The sequence below is a fragment of the Channa argus genome, chromosome 8 (genome assembly GCF_033026475.1).
Source record: "Channa argus isolate prfri chromosome 8, Channa argus male v1.0, whole genome shotgun sequence".
Taxonomy (NCBI): Eukaryota; Metazoa; Chordata; class Actinopteri; order Anabantiformes; family Channidae; genus Channa; species Channa argus.
In genome coordinates, this window is record NC_090204.1 from 11,412,135 (window position 1) to 11,430,359 (window position 18,225).

The 18,225-nt window shown below is 38.0% G+C and overlaps 2 protein-coding genes across 9 annotated transcripts; both read right to left on the reverse strand.

The window, feature by feature from the left end:
* Positions 1 to 65: 65 nt before the first annotated feature.
* On the reverse strand, positions 66 to 11,307 carry haus5 (HAUS augmin-like complex, subunit 5). Of its 2 annotated transcripts, none has more exons than XM_067513410.1 (19): positions 9,369 to 11,307; positions 9,218 to 9,280; positions 9,027 to 9,059; positions 8,377 to 8,401; positions 8,129 to 8,261; positions 7,701 to 7,860; positions 7,449 to 7,545; positions 7,018 to 7,109; positions 6,841 to 6,895; positions 6,627 to 6,754; positions 6,452 to 6,533; positions 6,200 to 6,351; positions 5,645 to 5,807; positions 5,342 to 5,422; positions 5,070 to 5,215; positions 2,883 to 2,979; positions 2,068 to 2,206; positions 1,745 to 1,877; positions 66 to 1,205 (listed from the first exon to the last, which is right to left on the reverse strand). In XM_067513410.1, exons 1-19 carry the CDS (start codon positions 9,464 to 9,466, stop codon positions 1,103 to 1,105), a joined length of 1,980 nt encoding a protein of 659 aa, XP_067369511.1. In that variant the 5' UTR covers positions 9,467 to 11,307; the 3' UTR covers positions 66 to 1,102. The 2 variants fall into 2 exon arrangements, with proteins under 2 accessions (XP_067369511.1, XP_067369510.1); XM_067513409.1 differs by having other exon boundaries at positions 11,164 to 11,306.
* Positions 11,306 to 16,261, reverse strand: LOC137131726 (fizzy-related protein homolog). 7 transcript variants are annotated; one of them, XM_067513416.1, is made up of 14 exons: positions 16,112 to 16,261; positions 15,222 to 15,322; positions 14,955 to 15,065; positions 14,679 to 14,742; positions 14,431 to 14,552; positions 14,127 to 14,209; positions 13,832 to 14,015; positions 13,606 to 13,671; positions 13,409 to 13,511; positions 13,020 to 13,204; positions 12,697 to 12,930; positions 12,491 to 12,595; positions 12,275 to 12,367; positions 11,306 to 12,179 (listed from the first exon to the last, which is right to left on the reverse strand). In XM_067513416.1, exons 2-14 carry the CDS (start codon positions 15,288 to 15,290, stop codon positions 12,138 to 12,140), a joined length of 1,461 nt encoding a protein of 486 aa, XP_067369517.1. In that variant the 5' UTR covers positions 15,291 to 15,322; positions 16,112 to 16,261; the 3' UTR covers positions 11,306 to 12,137. The 7 variants fall into 7 exon arrangements, with proteins under 7 accessions (XP_067369517.1, XP_067369514.1, XP_067369513.1 ...); XM_067513413.1 differs by having other exon boundaries at positions 15,222 to 15,338; XM_067513412.1 differs by having other exon boundaries at positions 16,108 to 16,261.
* Between the last annotated feature and the right edge of the window lie 1,964 nt (positions 16,262 to 18,225).

Below are 18,225 nucleotides of genomic sequence, written 5' to 3' on the forward strand. Positions count from 1 at the left end.
AAGCAGCCAGAGAAGCACTTTGCAGCAACTTTGTAATGCATTTTAATGGACGTCTGAAGCGGAAATTTTGATTTAAAATGATTTATTATTGACTAACATCACATGGTAATACATCCAGAGTAGTGATAAAAAACACACCACAGAAAACAGCAGGGTTATTTAATAATAACCACTGCAACGTTACAGTAGGGCTGCAAAAAACAATTATTATTGTTTGTTCTATAAAGTGATAAACAGTTATCGCAATGTCATTCAACACCATGTGATACCGTTTAATGTCTTTTTTTTGTCCAACCAGCATAAAAAACAATGTGTTTCAAAGAAAAACAACACATTCTCACATTTAAGGTGAGTCACATAATAAACTTTTATTAACAGGATCCCAATCACTTCAACAATAGTCAATAAAACAGGTTTTGGTCACTGCAATAATTCCTCCTCCAATAATTCACATTGGTTCATGCTTAATGTACTTTAGCAGTAGCAATGTGGGAAAACTTTCAGTCTTTGTTTATTGCTCGAATGTATTTATTAGTGTATCTGAAGTTCATACAAGGTTAAAACAGGTTGGGTTAATTAAATTGGCAAATTTTTAAGTTAGTCATTTTTTAGCACATAAACTGATCAGACAACAATATGATGGATGTATTTCAATCTTTGTGTTTCTATGTTGAGCTGCAGTGTTATTAATGTACTTGAAAGGCCACAACTTTAGAAAACAGGCACTGAACCCAATAAGCTTAAGCATGACATTACATGGAATTTATTTTAACAAAAAACAATGAAGTGTGTCCTCTGTCAGTTTCAAATTTTTAAATGTACATTAGGACGGGGTGTTTTAATGACTAGCGTATCCGGGACAATAACGGCTAGCAAAACCTGTTTCACTTCTCTTGTGTTAAAGGATAGGTTCACAACATTTACAACTAATTAAATTGCCAAACCATTGAATATGAATGAACACCTTGCATTTGGGGTGTCTCATGGTCTGGAAACTCTGGGCAGTTGCCCACTTTGGCGTTGTGGTACTACAGCCTTAACGGCATGGTTGTTTTGCCAATGAAAAGTGCTGAAAGAATCTCTTTGAGCTGTAAGGTTTCCTTCAAGATGATTTGGGAGCAAGTCTCCACCTTTGTAGCCACTGCTGGAAAGTAAGTCCTTCTTTGGTGAGCTCAGAAAGGACATGCTGTGCCGGCTGATCCCACCTACACGTATGAACACACACAAAAAAAAAGGTCAAACAGAAAGCAAGACTCCTTAATGCTGGAGTGAAGGTATTAAACAAACAAAAAAAAAAATGTATGTTTACAAAAAATAAAAAATAATTCAAATACAATGAAAGCAGCAAAGGCTTAAAGCAAGAATATACTACTATTGACAATGAAAGAAAAGAAGCAGGTTCACTTCACTCAGCATGGGGCTGACCAAAAGGTCTATTTTGGTTCTAAAATACTTTATTATTACAAATAAATGTTTTTTAAAAATTCACATGAAACAATTAAGGTCACTTTTATTTTCACTTGCAGATGTAGTTTAAGGTAACTCAGGTTATACGTGTGTAAAATCTGTTCCTTTACACCATGAACTCCACTGTAAAACTGTGTTAATGTCTGGATGTCACTAATGAATGATCTGATAATAAACAACAACAACAAAAAAAAATCCAAGAAAATAACAAATATATGCTGCTAACTGTTAAATCTGACGCATTTCTTTGGTTTTCTACGTTGTAAATGTGCCTCACCAATAACAGATGGCAGTCTTAACTTGGTCCCCATAAGCAAGGCCCTGTGCACAGCGTTGGGTGAGTCCCCTGACTCTTGGTACTAGAGACTTCATAAGCTTCTGATCTTCCTCCATGACTCTGGACAGCAAGGCTAACAAGCACAGTGAGGACAAACAGTATCTTTGTTGTGACCAACAAGGATCACAGTTCTTAAAAGATATTTTTTGCACAAGTAACAAATTTGTCATCATACACAACCTATACAAACAGCCACATAAAGTATCTGTAATTAATATATTAAACATAACAAGATCTCCACTTCCGATCCATTTTCCAATTACCTTTTTGATCAGATATGTGCAGGAGCTCTGCTTCATTCTGTATTTTCTGAAGTGTAGCAGAATGAAGTTGAAGTAACTGACGGAGAAAACACAACTCAAGTTTCTGAGAGCGGGCATGGGAACACAACTCCTCTGGAGCCTTAAGTATAAAAAGAGAAAGTAATTTCTGTCAAAGTCAGGTAAAAAAGAAAAAACAAATACTATGAAATGACATGCATAGTAAATAATAAAATTACTTAGTGGGTGCATGTAAAACTGGTAAATATTCCTAAAATGAAAACTCAAAATGCCTCAACTGCAGTAAAAGTAATTTTCATGCAGAGAACTGGGGTCCAGTGATGGCAGTGACAATCAACTTAGTAGTCAAAGTCACAATAGAAAATTACGAATAAAGAGCAGGGAGAACTGTGGGAGCTGCAAGCACAACATTTATTTAAATATAGCTAGTGCCCACAGGCAAGCTTCACATGCAAAGTTAGGTGTTAAAATGACAATAAAATAGGAAGTTAAATGCATATACAGTTAAAACGTCACAGTGTGAGATGTGATAAAATACTGGACTTCAGAACTGGTCAGCTACTTCAAGAAAACAGTTTTATATTCTTTTAATAATTCAACACAAACATGTTTTGTTGTTTTTCTTCAGATTTTTTTATTCATATAAAATGAAATGTATTATTTTGTAAATGTATTCAAAAAGTAATTGTCTTGGAAATTACCACTGAGATATATGTAATGTTTCACTGGGCAATAACACAAAGTAGGAGGGCATATAACTTATATACAACAAACTGAAATTATGCCCCGACACTCACCCTGTACAGTGGGAATTCCAGGCTCTGACACAAGTTGCTGAAGGTTGGCGACTTCAAGCGATGGATGGACAATGCTGAAGCAGGGATTCTTTGCATTCTGAAACCGAAGAAATGTCACTTTTTTACGCAATTCTCACCACTTGCTGATAAATACATGCTGACAGATATTTTCAGTCCACTCAGGTGGACTACCTTCTGTGAATTTGTAATTCATCATCAAATGCAACAGTACAATTAAGAGAGAAAAAGTTGGCAGCATCTTTACTGTAACTGTTTTTCATTATTCCCAAATACAACACATAAGGACATGTTGCTGAAGGGAACTGAGGGGGATAAGAATGTGATTGGCAGTTTTGGTCTTAAGGACAGGAACAAATAAGGACAGATGGAGGCAGAAAGCAGAAAGCAAAAAGCATGGAATACTTTCTTTCAGAAGAGGCAGGAGCATAGGGTGACACGTGAGAGCGGAGGTAGAAGCACTCAGGCGGACTACATCTTGTGCCAACATTGTAAAGTAAAAGATCAGTGACTGCAGTCAAGTATTGGTAGGTGTAGCCAAACAACACAGGATGGTGGTGTGTAAAATGACTCTGGTGAGGTGACGAAGATCAAGGAAACTAAGGCAGAGCAGAGGATAAAGCGGTGCAAGTTGAAAAAGGAAGAATGTTGCATAGTTTTCAGGGAGGAGTTGAGACAGGCCCTGGGTGGTCAGGAGGTGCTTGCAAATGACTGGACATCTACAGCTACAGTGATCAGGGAGACAGATAGGAGGGTACTCTGTGTATCATAAGGAAAGAGTAGAGTGGACAAGGAGACTCAGTGGTGGAACGAGGAATTTCAGGAGTGTATACAGAGAAAGAGGTTAGCTAAGGAGAAGTGGGACACAGAGGACTGAAAAGAGTAGACAGGAGTACAGGGAGATGCAGCATAAGGTGAAGGTAGAGGTGGCAAAGGCCAAACAAAGAGCATATGAGGACTTGTATGTTAGGTTGGACAGTAAGGATGGAGGTGGATTTGTACAGAGTGGCGAGGCAGAGAGATAAAGATGGGAAGGATGTGCAGCAGGTTAAGGTGATTAAAGATAAGGATGGAAATGTATTGACAGGTGCCAGGAGTGTGATGGGAAGATGGAAGCAGAACTTTGAAGAGTTGATGAATGAGGAAAATGAAAAGGAACAAAGAGTAGAAGAGGTGACTGGTGTGGAGCAGGAAGTCGCAAAGATTAGTAAGTGTGAAGTGAGGAGGGCGATATAGAGGATTAAGAGTGGAAAGACAGTTGGTCCTGATGACATACCTGTGGAGGTATGAAAGTGTCTAGGAGAGGTGGCAGTAGAGTTTTTGACTAGTTTGTTTAACAAGAGAGTCATGGGGAGTGAGAGGATGCCGAGGAATGGAAAAGAAGTGTAATGGCGCCCATTTTTAAGAACAAGGGAGATGTGCAGAGCTGTGGCAACTACAGAGGAAAAAAGTTGATGAGTCACACAATGAAGCTGTGGGAAAGAGTAGTGGAAGCTAGGGTAAGGGCAGAGGTGAGCAGCAATATGGTTTCATTCTAGAAAGTGTACAACAGATGCAGTATTTGCTTTGAGGATAATGATGGAGAAGCACAGAGAAGGTCATAGGGAGTTGCATTGTGTCTTAGTAAATTCAGAGAAAGCATATGACAGGGTGCAGAGAGAGGAGTTGTGGTATTGTATGAGGGAGTCTGGAGTGGCAGAGAAGTATGTTAGAGTGGTGCAGGACATGTATGAGAGCTGTAAGACCGTGGTGAGGTGTGCTGTAGGTGTGAAAGAGGAATTCAAGGTGGAGGTGGATCTGCATCAAGGATTGGCCCTTAGCTCCTTTTTTGCTCTGGTGATGGACAGGCTGACAGATGAGGTTAGACAGGATATCGCTGTGGTCTATGATGTTTGCAGACCACATCGTGACCTGTAGCGTGTGCAGGGACTTTATGCCCATCCACATAAAATCAGAGAGGCCAGATTAAAGTGGTTTGGACATGTTCAGAAGAGAGATTGTGAATATATCTGTAGGAGGTTGCGGAGATTGGAGCTGCCAGGCAGGAGGTCCAGAGGAAGACCCAAGAGGAGGTTTATGGATGTAGTGAGAGAGGACTTGAAGTTAGTTGGTGCAAGAGAAGAGGACGCAGAGGACAGGGTTAGATGGAGGCAATTTTTTTTTTTTTACCCTTCAATTGTCCTGCGGTCCAGAGCAAAAAGAGAAACAGTTCCCAGCTGTTTGACCTCCTTGGAAATTGAATTTCTTAAACGGCTGGCTGCAGTGGTGAAGTCTTCAAATTGAGGCTGCAACTTCTCCTGAACAAATTCCTGCAACTGCAACAACAGAAATATCTTGAGAAATCCTCACGATATGTTCAAAAAGTTTTTAAAGCATAAAGACATCAAACCAGTGGTAGCCAACTCCTCTATTTCAGTGTGTTAGGTGGAGAACATCCTAACCTCTTTGTGCAGATGCATCAACTCTGTCTTAGCCGTGGAGTTCCCCTTAATCAGGCCTCTGATCTGCTCCTGTTTGAGAACCTGAAAAGGCAAAACATGGCATGTTAAATAATATGCTACAGAGATTATGGCTTCTCTGAAATTTAAGATCTCAATGGTTTGGCCAGTTATTGTTCCAACAAAAATCATGTGAATCACGTTTTTTCTAAGTTCATATAAAATCTGAAACATGATGCAAATGCTTGAACTAAATGTGACATTAGCAAAATGTATGAGAGTCTCATGTTTTCAGTTCACTCTCACCACTAGTTGTCTGAAGTTAAGAATGCTCTGCCACTTGCTGCGGAGGTGTCTAAGAGCCTCTTGTCGACTTCTGGCATTTTGGTCAAGTTGGGTACACCAATCTCTAATGTAATCTCTGGCTGCTGTCTGCATCACACACTGGAGTTCCAGCTCTAATCCTGACCTGACAGTGCAAGAAAACATAAAATGCTGACCTCAGGGTTTCAACTGCCCACATCAAATCTAATTTATGATTAGAATTTTTAGCTAAAATGTGTTTGCAACAAACCTACTGTAAACAAAACAAAGAATAACCAACTATACATAGAATAATTTTTAAAAAAGGAGAATAAATTCATCAAATAACAAAAAGATGAATTAACACTGCCTGATAACTGTCAATAATTCAGTAGCTGTTTTTGAAGTTCCTAGATTATTGTTATAAGACACATTACTGTACATGAATTATAAGTCTCTTTTGACTACTGTTGAGTCAATGTAGAAAAAAATAGTATTATTCCTGAAATTCCTCAAATTCTGTGCATTCCCTCTAAACTACACATTGAGTAAACTCACAATGCCAAGGTATCATCATGTACATCTGCAAGACCAGAGACCTCCTGCTCAGCCTCCTTCTTGCGGGCCAGCAGCTGGTGTTTAAGCTGCTGAACTCTGGCACGAGTCTGTGTCAGTTCCAGTAAGTTCTCTTCCACCTCTTCCCAAGCAGCCTGGAACAACACAAACATATAAAATGAAAATTAAAAATGTCACCAATGACATAAAAACGTTTTCTCCTTCTGTGAATTTCGTAAGTAGTATATGTATCACCTGTAAGAGAGTCTTAACTGGTGGCAACTCATTCTCTTCTTCGGCTGACATGTCCAAGAGGTGACTGCTTTCAAAGCGGTATCTGCAATTAAAAAGCCAGATAAACACTAACACTAAAACCTTTGAGGTCTGAGTCAAAGTGAGAGCACTGTAATAATGTTCAAGTTCGCTATACCGTAGAGCTGTCACATCCCGTGTCACATCCAGAGAAGCTAGTTTGTCCTCTAGTTCCTTCTGTTCTCTTGAAGCTAAATACTGTAATGCTGAAAGGATGTGGTTGGGGGGATATCCACTCAATAGGTTCTAATGCCATGACAAGAAGTGCAAATTAAAGATAGTGTAAACACACAGGTACCAAAATATTTAGTGAAATTGACTGAAATACCAACCTTCACAGAGCTCAACCAGTACTGAAACATAGCAGTCCTCTGTTCATGGGTCATACTGAAATAAAAGAAATTTAAAAAAAATTAAGAAGCCATGAATCTAAAAACATTAAATCTGACGAAATATTCTGAAAAACTGAACAGCTGATTTCACAAAATTATGTCCACTGTATTCCTTACTGTTTGGCTGCAGAGTGTGCTGTTTTTAGTTCACTCTCTTGTAAAGACTGAAAGAAGTGGACCCTGTCATTACAAAGTGCTCGCACTTCACACTGTCAAGAGAAAAACAATTATATTTTTCAATTAGCAGCTGGTGTATTACTGGCATCCTAACTTGTATGATATGTGTAAATAAAGACCAACAAGCTGGTGTATTATCTTTCAGATAATAAAAAAAGAAAGCTATGAGTATGCCTTCACTACCTGTAGTACTATTATCAATATAGCGCAACAAGATAAAAAACAAAACAAAAAGAAACGCAGTAATACACTGGTAATTTAAAAAAAAAGTTTTATTACCATAACCAATTAACATGCTTACCTAACTACACACAATGTGTGGTATTATAAAATCTACCAAATAAAACAGGCCAGATTTAGGCAGTTCTTACCAGGACTTGAGCCTCTGTTGTGGCTTTGGAACTGAGGTTGTTGTCATCACTGCCACCAGAAGACTTGTCATCAAACAGCACTTCAATCTCTGCTTTCCTGCAATACAAAATCCAGTTCCCTATTTTCAAGTTTAACCTACTATAGTACTATAGTAGTATATAGTATAAGTATAAGTACTATATTATGAATTTTGGTGTTTAAATCTAAATTCCCAAAATTCTATTTTGTTTCAGTTAAAGTTTCTGTCTGACCTGACCATCTGTTCCAGCACCTGGCAGTGCTCACTGATGTTTTGTATGTCATCAGATAGCACTTTACGGGCTAAGATGCAATGCTTCCTGAAGGCCTGTAAAAGTAGTGCTCTGCGCTGGCAGTCTTCCACCTGGGTCCAGGTATGGCTGATAGACTTCTCTGTAAAATAATGAGTAAAAAAAAACAATGCATGAGTTCACTAGATGTCCCACGGAAACAGCAAATGGCAACAATAATCTGGTTTTACTCCTAATAATCCTATCAACAGTTAAAGGAAAAATTTGGTCATAACATTTTAAAAAAAAATTGTTGCCAAAAACAATGCAACATTTATACACGGTAGGAATAGTATTTTCACTTATACGCTAGAAATTTAGTGTTGATGCAGTCCAAATACTTCCCAGCCAATACTGTATATAAGACTTACCTTGTGTGGCCAACTGTTCCTCTGTTCCATTGATCTGAAAGTCCAGGTGAATGACTTCAGCTCTCAGCTGCTCTATCTTCCTCCGAAGCTCTTTTTTCTTTGCAGCTTCACTCTGGCCCTCAACCTGCTTCAACTGAGCATGCATAATATAAAGAGATTTAAAATACTTACTCAGTGGTTTTCTTAATGCAATACTTCTTGTCATGTATTATTAGCATGATCACTTAGAGAAGAAAATTACAGCCTACCTCTTTGTCTTGAAGAACTTTGTACCTTAGAAATAATACTGTCAAGGCAATTCCCAAAAAATAGTAAACATGGGGGCATCTAGGTATTCAGCATGCACTGAGCAATACCATAAATACCAACACCAAGACATTTAAAAAATATTTCTCAGGGACTCCAAGACAGCACAGAAGATGCTTTTGTAAGAGAGGATATTGATAGGATTCTATGCATGTCTCCATCTGGGGCTGAAACTGGGATAAGAGGAAAGCATACGGAGACCCCTAAAAAGCACACATGAAGTCGTCATTAGAGCCCATATAATGCAGTTGGTGGCCAATATGGATATTCAAATTTTATAGTTAAAAAAACCCAGTAGTGATATATTTGTTGTAGATACTCAGTAGTCACAGCCATAAATGAACTGGTCAGAACATTTTATGATTGAAAAATAAATTTATCACTATGCCTTGTTGAACATTCTTTAGAATGGTGACATATCTTTAGATTTCCTGCACTTCAATTGCTTGTCATTCTCAGCTGACATATAGGGCAATATAAATGCATCGAGCTAACATCCACTAATATATGTGCCAGGACTATTTAACAGATTCCATCTGCTGTAGCCCGACAAAAGTGTCTTTTCAATCTTCACCCAGGCCAGAAAGGATACCATTGGAGATTGCCACGCATGATCCTCACGTTCCTGTTGTGAACAGATACAGTTAAAATGACTATTTGTTTGTGTTATCCAAAAATGATAAAGACTGACCAGAGGCTACTTACTGTATTTATTATCTATTAGAAATAATTATTAACTATTATTAATAATAGTTAGCGCAGAGCAAGGGCGTACTGACTAACCTCTGCTGAAACACATGCTGGATGACATATTTCCATATTGACTTCCCTGTCCCAACGCAGAGCCTGGAAAACAAATAGTCAGCAATAACGTGAGTTTATTGCTGCAAAAGCTTGACGGCTAGTAGAGGGAAATAAACAAGAAAATACCAACGTTTTGAAATAGCTGTCATTTGGCAGGCTCTCCGGAGGCAGATTGAACTCCTTTGTCGCCCAGCGTTTTAACTCCTGTACTAGATTTCTGTCCGCCATCCTAACAAGCGTTTTGTAACTAGCGAATTAGCGAGCTAGCAGTAACAACCGTGTTAGTTCAACAAATATTAGAGTTAGCTGACCTGAGTCGTTAGCCGCGCTAAGCTACTCACAGTCCTTTAATTTACTCTACTTGAGTGCGAGTTGTTTCTTACTTTAATAGGAATAAATTAACTTGTTAATTTTTTTTCTTTAATCTGAAATATTTAACTTTTCTGTTCCCGCCCGTTGACGACATTTCCGGACAGTACATCCGTTTACGTACCGCCGCCGTTGCCGTAAAGTTTTACCCGTCAACGTTTTGGATTTCTATGGGTGCCATGTAGGGGCAATATACTCAGTTGCAAGTTTATAAGGCATATCTGAGTTTAATTCATTCATTTAGTCCACCCTAATGACAGTTCAGATGTGTAGTTAGTTAGTTTTAGATATTAGTTTTAGGTATTTAGGTATATTTTTTAGATACTAGATTTTAGTTTTAGGTATTAATTCAACCGGATATTTAGACGGCAGTTGTTTCTTATCTTACCTAATTATAAATGGGGTAGACAAACTAATATAAACACCTGTCAGACCACAGCCTTCAGTTCACTCAGCATTTCTCAAAAAAAAAAAAAACTGACGATGATATCTAGGAGGGCAGGATTTATTGCAGGATTAATGTATTAAGTAGCTAAAGCTAGGTACAGTATGTGCTCGCTATAAACTGTAAACTTTATGATGAATTTAGTTCAACTGTATTTTTCAAACTTCTCGTTATTTATATGGACTCGGCTTTGCTTTACATTTAGTTAAATTGTGAAAATAGATTTAAGCATGTTGCATCACACAAAAGCTTCACTTCACAAGAAGTGCTGTGAATAAACCAGAAAATGCAATGCAATGTCGGAAGAACCTGCGGTGCGATTGCTGAAGTCTGAAAAAAGCTTGGCCCAAACTGTGTTGCTGGCTGCTAAAACACTATAGCTGACCTGGAAAAGGTAGGACAAGCAGAAAATGTAAGTGCACTGATGTCTTAACTTTGGAGGAGGAGCAGTGAAGAGCGTTGGAAATTGGAGAGGGGATGTGATTGCAGACCATTTGCAATAAAAATGTGTTTATATGGCAGTCATAGTGAAGACACAGGGGAACCAAATTCTATTGGCTGCTGTGTAGCATAAGCTAAAGTCCAGTGCTTGTACTACCAAAAATGTGAATGCAACTTGGATCCAAGAATGAAGTATTTGTGAAGTGTGAAGGAGCTGAATTCTGTGACTTTTAAGGTATTTAGAGTCCAATTAGCTGAAATCAGATCGTCTGTTCAACTGAAGTTAAACACCGATGACTATGGTGATGGGAAGTGCTTAGTTGCAGCTATCTTATATTGTGTGAGAAATCGTGTGAGAAAAGGAGATAGTTAGTGGTGTGAAAAATGTGGGAGTCAGACAGAAGCCAGTGGGTAAGTGCATTTTTACCAGGATACGGCGAAAGTGCATTTACTTTTCTCCTGGAAAATCATGGTTTAATTTACCACTGGAATAAAATATTTGAGTTGCTTGGTACTTTAATCACTCTGAGGCTCGTAGCACATCCTGTGTGATTCAGTTTGTTTTAAATGGTCTGCACTTATAAAGTGCTTTACACTGCGTCATTCACCTTTTCGCACTCACAATCACACACGCACTCTCACACTGATGGGAGACCTGACCTACACTCACCGGGAGCAACTAAGTTGAGGTTCAGTGTCTTGCTCAAAGACACGTAGACATGTGACCGGATGAGACGGGGATCGTCTCAGACACAAAGCAAGTACTGCACAAACAAGTGCCAGTGGAGAGTCAATAAAAACATACAAACACATAAAAACTATATTAATTATATTGATAGATTTGATTGGTCGGGTCTTGGAGTCTTGACTTGATCTCGCTATGCCTTGAACTTTGAGAGTGCAAATTGCAAGTATGAAAAATATGAATATTTTGCAAAGTACAGTATAAAAGCTATTAACATCAAGGGTAACAGCTCGGTTTGAAATATTCAAAAGTTTTGAGAAATTTTCTAATTTCTTATTTTATATTTGCAAGTTGCATCTCACTGCTAGCGGCTAAAAGTTGGAGCAATCACGCTGTAAATTGCTGGAAAAGCTGGCAGTAGCTCAGTAAAAACAGCTGAATAATGCAAAACATGGTAGAAGTAAATAAAGGTTTTTAAATAATTTGACCTGATGAGAAATTAACTTAATGTAATGGTTGGCTGGAGCTAATCACTACTTCATGGTTAGCTGGTCCAACCTGCATTACCTCATGATTAAATAGTCCAAACTGCACAGGTGGCAAAGAGCTAAACTGCAATTGTGTCTTGATTGCATGGAAATCCCAATAATAAAAAAATATTTTTTAACCTGAGAAGAACATATAAAAGGGAATTGCTAAAACCTAAAAAGGCTCTCTCCACATTTTATATTTGAAAACAATGAAAAATGTATTAATATTTTCAGATACGATCTATGATTGGTTCTCATTGCAAAAGTTTTTTTAAAAAGCTCAACAATGTCGTCGAAAGTAACTGTTGTTCTCACTGCTGTTTCCTCTATGAGACATATCAGAAAGTGTCTTCAATCGTCCTGTATGTCCTTAGAACCATGTTTATGAACTGTCCAGTGATGATGCAGGAGTATTGTATTTGCCTAAAGTTACCGTATCCTGGTGAATAGATTTAAAACTGATACAGATTCCTGAAACAAAAGACGAAGAAAGTTGGTTAATTATTTTGCACACATGACAGGGTCTGTGATGGGAGAAAAGCTATTCCCAAAAGGTGATTTCTCACCTTTGTTGACCTTGTTTTACTAAATACATTCCAGAACCGTAGAGTCTCGTCTCCAGCGCCTGTCACTATTGCCTCACCATCTGGGGACATTGCCTAATATTAAAAAAAATTATGACTTTGAGAATTGTTTTTTCAGTTCTGGCCAGCTTGTCTGTTAACATAATAAACAGCAAGATCACATTTTCATTAGAAAAATAACATACTTAACATATTTACCAAATAGAGTACTCTGTATGAGTGTCCTGTGAGCTTGGCCACTTGAGTAAGAGCTGGGTATTTCCACACCAGGATCTGGTTCTGAGAGTAACCATGGGTGCTCACCTGGCAAAACAGACAGCATAATAATTTAAAGAGCCACATTTATGTTGTGTTGTTTCTTTATAACGTCACTGAATACAGCAAGCAAATCTGTAGTCACTCACCAGCTCATTAGCATGTTTGGACCAGGCCAGGTTGCAGACCTGAGAGCCAGTGTCCATACACTGTAGGGGCTGTGACGTCAGGGTGTTCCAAAATCGAATACACCGGTCAGCAGTGCCACCTCCAGAGGCTAGAAGGCCATGCTGGTGAGGGGACCAGGCAATGGCTTTAACTGCAGCCAGGTGATCCATGTATGTCTGCACTGGGCTCAGCGAGTAGTGGTTCCAAACCAGCAGCTGGGAAAACAAATGAAACACTGACCGATCAACAAAATAAATAAATTGACGTATATGGAAGCAGGTTTAATGAAAACATTGAACTGCACCTTGTTATCATTGCCTCCAGACGCAAGAAGCTGATGATCAGTGCTCCACTTTAAGCCACACACTTCCTGTCTGTGTCCCTGTAGCCTTCTCTCTGAATGCAGTGAAGGTGTCCTCACATCCCTTTGAAGAATCATACGATCACGGCTTCCTGAAGACAACTGGTCTGCACTCCATGCTAATGCTCCTGTACAGAAAGTCAAGTTTAATTCAGGCCTGCTCATATTCTCAACATTTCTCTTAAATGAATAATTTGACTCATTTTATCACAATTGAAAATGTCAAGCTTAGTTCATCTTAATCCTAAATAAGTCTTCTGTTCATTTGTATTAATAATTCCTGTTAAACCACTTTAACGAATGTCAGAGTTTAACACAGCAAAAGTTCTCACCAACTCTTGCAGTGTGTCCCTCCAAAGATAGCAGTCTTTTGCCAGCACCAGCATCCCAGATCTGAATATAACCCTTGTGAGTCCCCACTGCCACCAGGTTACCCTAAAATAAGAATAATCTTTTATTAAGAACAATTACTATAGCTCAACCAAAAACCCAATGTAAGTTTTGAAGGCAGTAAGATTTGTGTACATACCCTTTCAGACCACCCAACCGATGTGACTGAGTCTCCCTCCACTGACAGATCACACAATCTTGTTACCTGGGGAAAAGACAGTTCAAGTTTTTAACTGTTACATTATTTCCAAAAAGCCACAAATATTCATAACAATATACACACATCAAATTGTTCAAAACTGGGTTCACAAAATTTGAAATTTCAAAAGATTATATATAAAAAAAACAGACACACACTGCAGTACCTGACTGGTACAGGCACTCCACAGGTAAACACATGTACCCAGGCCAACACTGAGCACATTGAGAGACGACCAGTCCACTAGATTAAGGTAAAAGTCATCCTGCAGTTCTGGAGCATCAAGGACTTTAAAGGGTATTTTTGAGATCTTGCGAGTTGGCTTCCTTGGTGAACGTAACAACTTTTGACTGCAAAAAGAAAAACATTTTGAAACCCTGATATGGAAATGTACTGTTACGTTTAGGGTGAGCTTCTTTGTTGTGGAAGCAATACTACACGCTCTTGTTTTGTGCTTCTACCTTTTGTTGCTGACAGGTGAGAGCGAATAGGGGGAGATGCTAATGCCATCATCCGGAGACAGCGTTTTGGGATTGTGTGAATACTGTAATAATGCAGACAGAAACCAAATGATCTAGCAACTTTATTAAAATGACATAAACCACTTAAAAAAAAGTACTCTTATTGATTAGTTGTGTTCTGCTCTGTGGCCTGTTAAAGCATTTTGTTAGCATTCTGTGTTCTCTGTTCTGACATTGTCTAAATGTGTTTGGTATGTGTGCGATATTATTTTTGTAAAAGAAGTGTGAAATTAAATGTTTATACAGTGAACAGACTCCTCCTGAATAGCTGTGAACCTCGGTCTTCTGTCTGGGGGTCCTGAATCTTTTCTATTCCTGCTCCCAGCAGTTCATTTTCCAGTAAAGCAGAGTAGGCCAGCCCATCTGCTATGTGCACAAAAGTATAAATTTTATATAAATAAAATCTTAAAACTAAAAGTGCACATACTGTATTGAAAACCAAACAGACTTTTTTTAGAATAACTTCAAAAGGCAAATTAAAAATTAATTTACCTTTGATATTATCAGAAGAGGCATCCTTTGGTTTTCTGTTATGACTTGGTGACTTCTCATTTTCCTAAATAAAAATCACAAACACTATGGTAAATGGTCTGCACTATCACTAATTTGAGGCATAAATTTGTCTCACATCATTCACAGTGTAACTTAAAAACTTCGTCTGCATGTACTGTAACATTTTAAATGTTATAATAAACATAAACACTATTTTTCTTTCCAACGCACAGACAATCGACAAATTCACCCAAAACAAGACAATCATTCATTAACCTTGTGGAAGTTAATATTCCATTTGGCCCCTGCTCTGGTTGGAATGAATCTGTCTCCAAGCTTACTGGGTGAGAATAACTGGGAACCAGTAGATGTTCGAGTGTGCAGGCTCTGTCAATTAAAAAAAAACAAACAAATGTAATTTAAAAATCAGTTTTAATACATATTATTTAACATAATCTGAATACAGGTATGCTAAATTTACATTAATAAGGACGACAGAAAAACAACTAATACGTCAAATTAAAAAAGATCGACAGGACTCACAACAAGATTCACATTGTCACTTTGAATTTTGATTTGGCGAAAGAGGCGATGTTCATACGCTGGATCCATCCTATGCTAAAATCCAGTTCCCATGCCACAGGCTGGAAGAACAAAGACCTGGTCAATAAAGAGACGTTGTTTGTATCAATGTATGTCTGCAAGCGGTTCACAAAGGTTTGTGGGATCAATGGTAGGGTGACTGCTGCATGGTCCAACATGCATGCCTGTGCGGAAATATACATTCTTTCATCACTGTATTACTAATATTACACTCTATGTGAACTGTTGTGAGGCGTATACGCTACAAATGGCCTTATGTGCTGCCTGTTTTCCTTTCGGCCCCCTGGGTACTGGTTCGATGTGCAGGTCTTGTCCCGACCCAGACCATGGTTCATTAAGGAAATTCCTTCCTATGTTTGTTGGTAAGCATTATCTATGTGGACATATAGAATTGAAGTACTGATTATCTTTATAATGTACATATGCTGTTTCTTCAGTATTATTTTACTGACTCTCGATCCAAAACCTTTCTACAACATTTCGTTATATGGTTTGTGTCAATGTTATAACAGTTTCTGTACAGTCTGTTGTAGAGCTTTTTCTTTTAAGGATAACAGTTATCGTATCATGAAGTCTTGTCAAGTTACCAAAGGTTTGCAGTAACTTATTTCGGGGTTTCAAAATATATTCGTTTACCCAATTATGACATGCCTGTCAATTTAGTCGACAAAAGGCAAAACCCTTAATATGTCATAAAAGCGGCGTGTTCGTTGTTCTGTTTAGGTTACAAAAACAAACGCTAAGTAATGAAAACTAGCATTAGCTAACTTAGCTAGTGGCTAACATCTTTAATTATATTTAAAGTAGACAACATTTGTACAACAACCTGCCTGTCTCGGACTACCAACGCCCAAATGCAAGAAGACGGTAGCAGCTCTCGTAGGAGATATCAACTGAATTTATGCCATAAATGTAAAGATATTTACTCTCTGGTTTATGTGTTTTCATGTTAGCTAAGTCGAATAATATTGCATTGTGGGATTGCTAGTGACGTACGTTTGTTGGTCCCCGATCAAAACACGGAAATGCCACCTTTTTTTTAACATGTGCTGTTAGTTGATCACAAACATTTAATTAATGCTGCATATTAATTTTTATGGTATATTATATTTGTTTTCCAAGTTACAGTGCACAGTTTAATTAGTAAATTGGATCAGCATGGACAAATTGTTTCATAGCTTACTTGTTTCCCGTATGTGTCCAAAATTGCAAAAGTATAAAATACAAAAGTGCTCTTAAAGCCACTAAGATTATTAGAAGGTTTAGGTAAATATGTAATGTAAATACTAATAGAGTCTAAAAGAGAACATCCAAGAACAAGCATGTGTTGGCTGAAGTGAGTCCTCCACAAGGAGCATAGGCATGAAGCAAGTCAGACAGGAATTCAGGTGCCTGACTGTGAAGTACTGTAGAAGTAATAATCAGAATTTTAAAGTTAATTCTAAAACTAACAAGGAGCTAATGTAAGGAATCCAAAATTGGGGTAATGTTACAATGTTGTTGTGATTTCTTCAGCATCCTGGTAGCAGCAGCATTGTGCAGCAGCTGGAGATGCTTTATTGATGTGAAAAGAGAATTACAATATTCAAGTCGCAATGATACAAAAGCATGAATAACCGTTTCAACTACAGAGTGTGATACAATAGACCTAAGTTTGGTAATATTTGTACAGACAAGGACTTGATTTTCTTTTCTGAATGCAGTAGCAAGGATGACCATGCTACAAGTGTTTTTTCGAGTCTGTTGTGTCATAACTTTTGTTCCAATCTATGTTCTTCACTCAGACTCAAGCCCCTATGTGTTCATGTATTGACCCGAGCTGACCTGGATTTTATCTAACTGTCACTTGTCTGCTCTTATTTTTATTAAAATGTAATTAAATGTCATCACTGTTAATACATTCACAGCATGATCAAAACACCTGTAACTACAGTTGCGTCTTTAAGGACAAACCCTTGTTATTATTATAGTTATTAATTTTACTAACTCTACTTTCCAGTGCTTGTTTTATGACCAAATGTATAAAACAAAACAAATCACATTTTTTTACATGATTAGTTAGAAATTATTTTAATACTTTACATCCCTAACATTACATCACTTACATATTCAGTCATTGTATGAGCAATAGATGATTTACTAATAACATTACACATACAAATAACATTTTATTCCAAAATCAATGTTTCAATCTGACCTTCCATCTATCCTTTTTACTGTTGAATCTCAGTGTTACTTCCTTTGTGTCTTTGGGGCAATAGGGGTGAAAAAACCAATGTAGTAAATTAATTTCTGGTTCTTCTGATGTTGTTTTTCCCCCCTCTGTTTTCCTCTTTACAATTTGAACCTTCGGGCAATATTTGCTTGGGCATTTTTAAAGGCCTAACCTGGTTCCAGTATTCAGTCCTCTTTTCAGACATGTCTTTAAGACATTTACTTCCCTACCTTTCTGTGTGGGCACGGACCATTGATGTCCAGTTTCTCTGATCACTTTGACACTGCTGGTGCCCTATAGTTGTGCTGTGTGCACAGCTATGTGGGGGGGAGGGAAGTGTGAACTTGTTACATCATTGATTGATGTTAAAACTGTGATGGATCTCTTTGTTGTCCAGTTTGTGTTAGTCAGTCACCCAATTGTATGATGTAGGAAATTCTGAATCATAAAGTTTCCAGATTTCCACAACATCATGGTCTTGACCTTCATGTCATGTCCAAGATTCAAACATAGAGGGCGTACTAGATCTGTTTTCAAACTCACCTAGCATTGCTTAACCTGTACACTTTTTTCATGTATCTTCACATTCTTGGACCTTCTTCTTTATAAATGAACTCAATTTAATCAACAGTTACCTTGCACCCCACCACTTGACTGCAGTGTGACAAACATACATTTCTTTTATGCCACAAACAAAATGCTAGGCTTGTTACACTCTTGTTATATGTA

What these genes read in the sequence shown, in the direction of transcription:
- LOC137131726 (XM_067513416.1), bottom strand. Translation starts at nt 15,290, where the DNA reads ATGGATCCAGCGTATGAACATCGCCTCTTTCGCCAAATCAAAATTCAA. An exon ending in TCAGGAGGAGTCTGTTCACT is followed by an intron (nt 14,210 to 14,430) that starts GTATAAACATTT and finishes GCATTATTACAG; the next exon opens with TATTCACACAATCCCAAAAC. An exon ending in CATACAGAGTACTCTATTTG is followed by an intron (nt 12,368 to 12,490) that starts GTAAATATGTTA and finishes TTTTAATATTAG; the next exon opens with GCAATGTCCCCAGATGGTGA.
- haus5 (XM_067513409.1), bottom strand. Translation starts at nt 11,306, where the DNA reads ATGTGTTTGTATGTTTTTATTGACTCTCCACTGGCACTTGTTTGTGCA. An exon ending in CCTCAACTTAGTTGCTCCCG is followed by an intron (nt 9,281 to 11,163) that starts GTGAGTGTAGGT and finishes TTTGTTTTCCAG; the next exon opens with GCTCTGCGTTGGGACAGGGA. An exon ending in CATGATGATACCTTGGCATT is followed by an intron (nt 5,808 to 6,199) that starts GTGAGTTTACTC and finishes TTGCACTGTCAG; the next exon opens with GTCAGGATTAGAGCTGGAAC.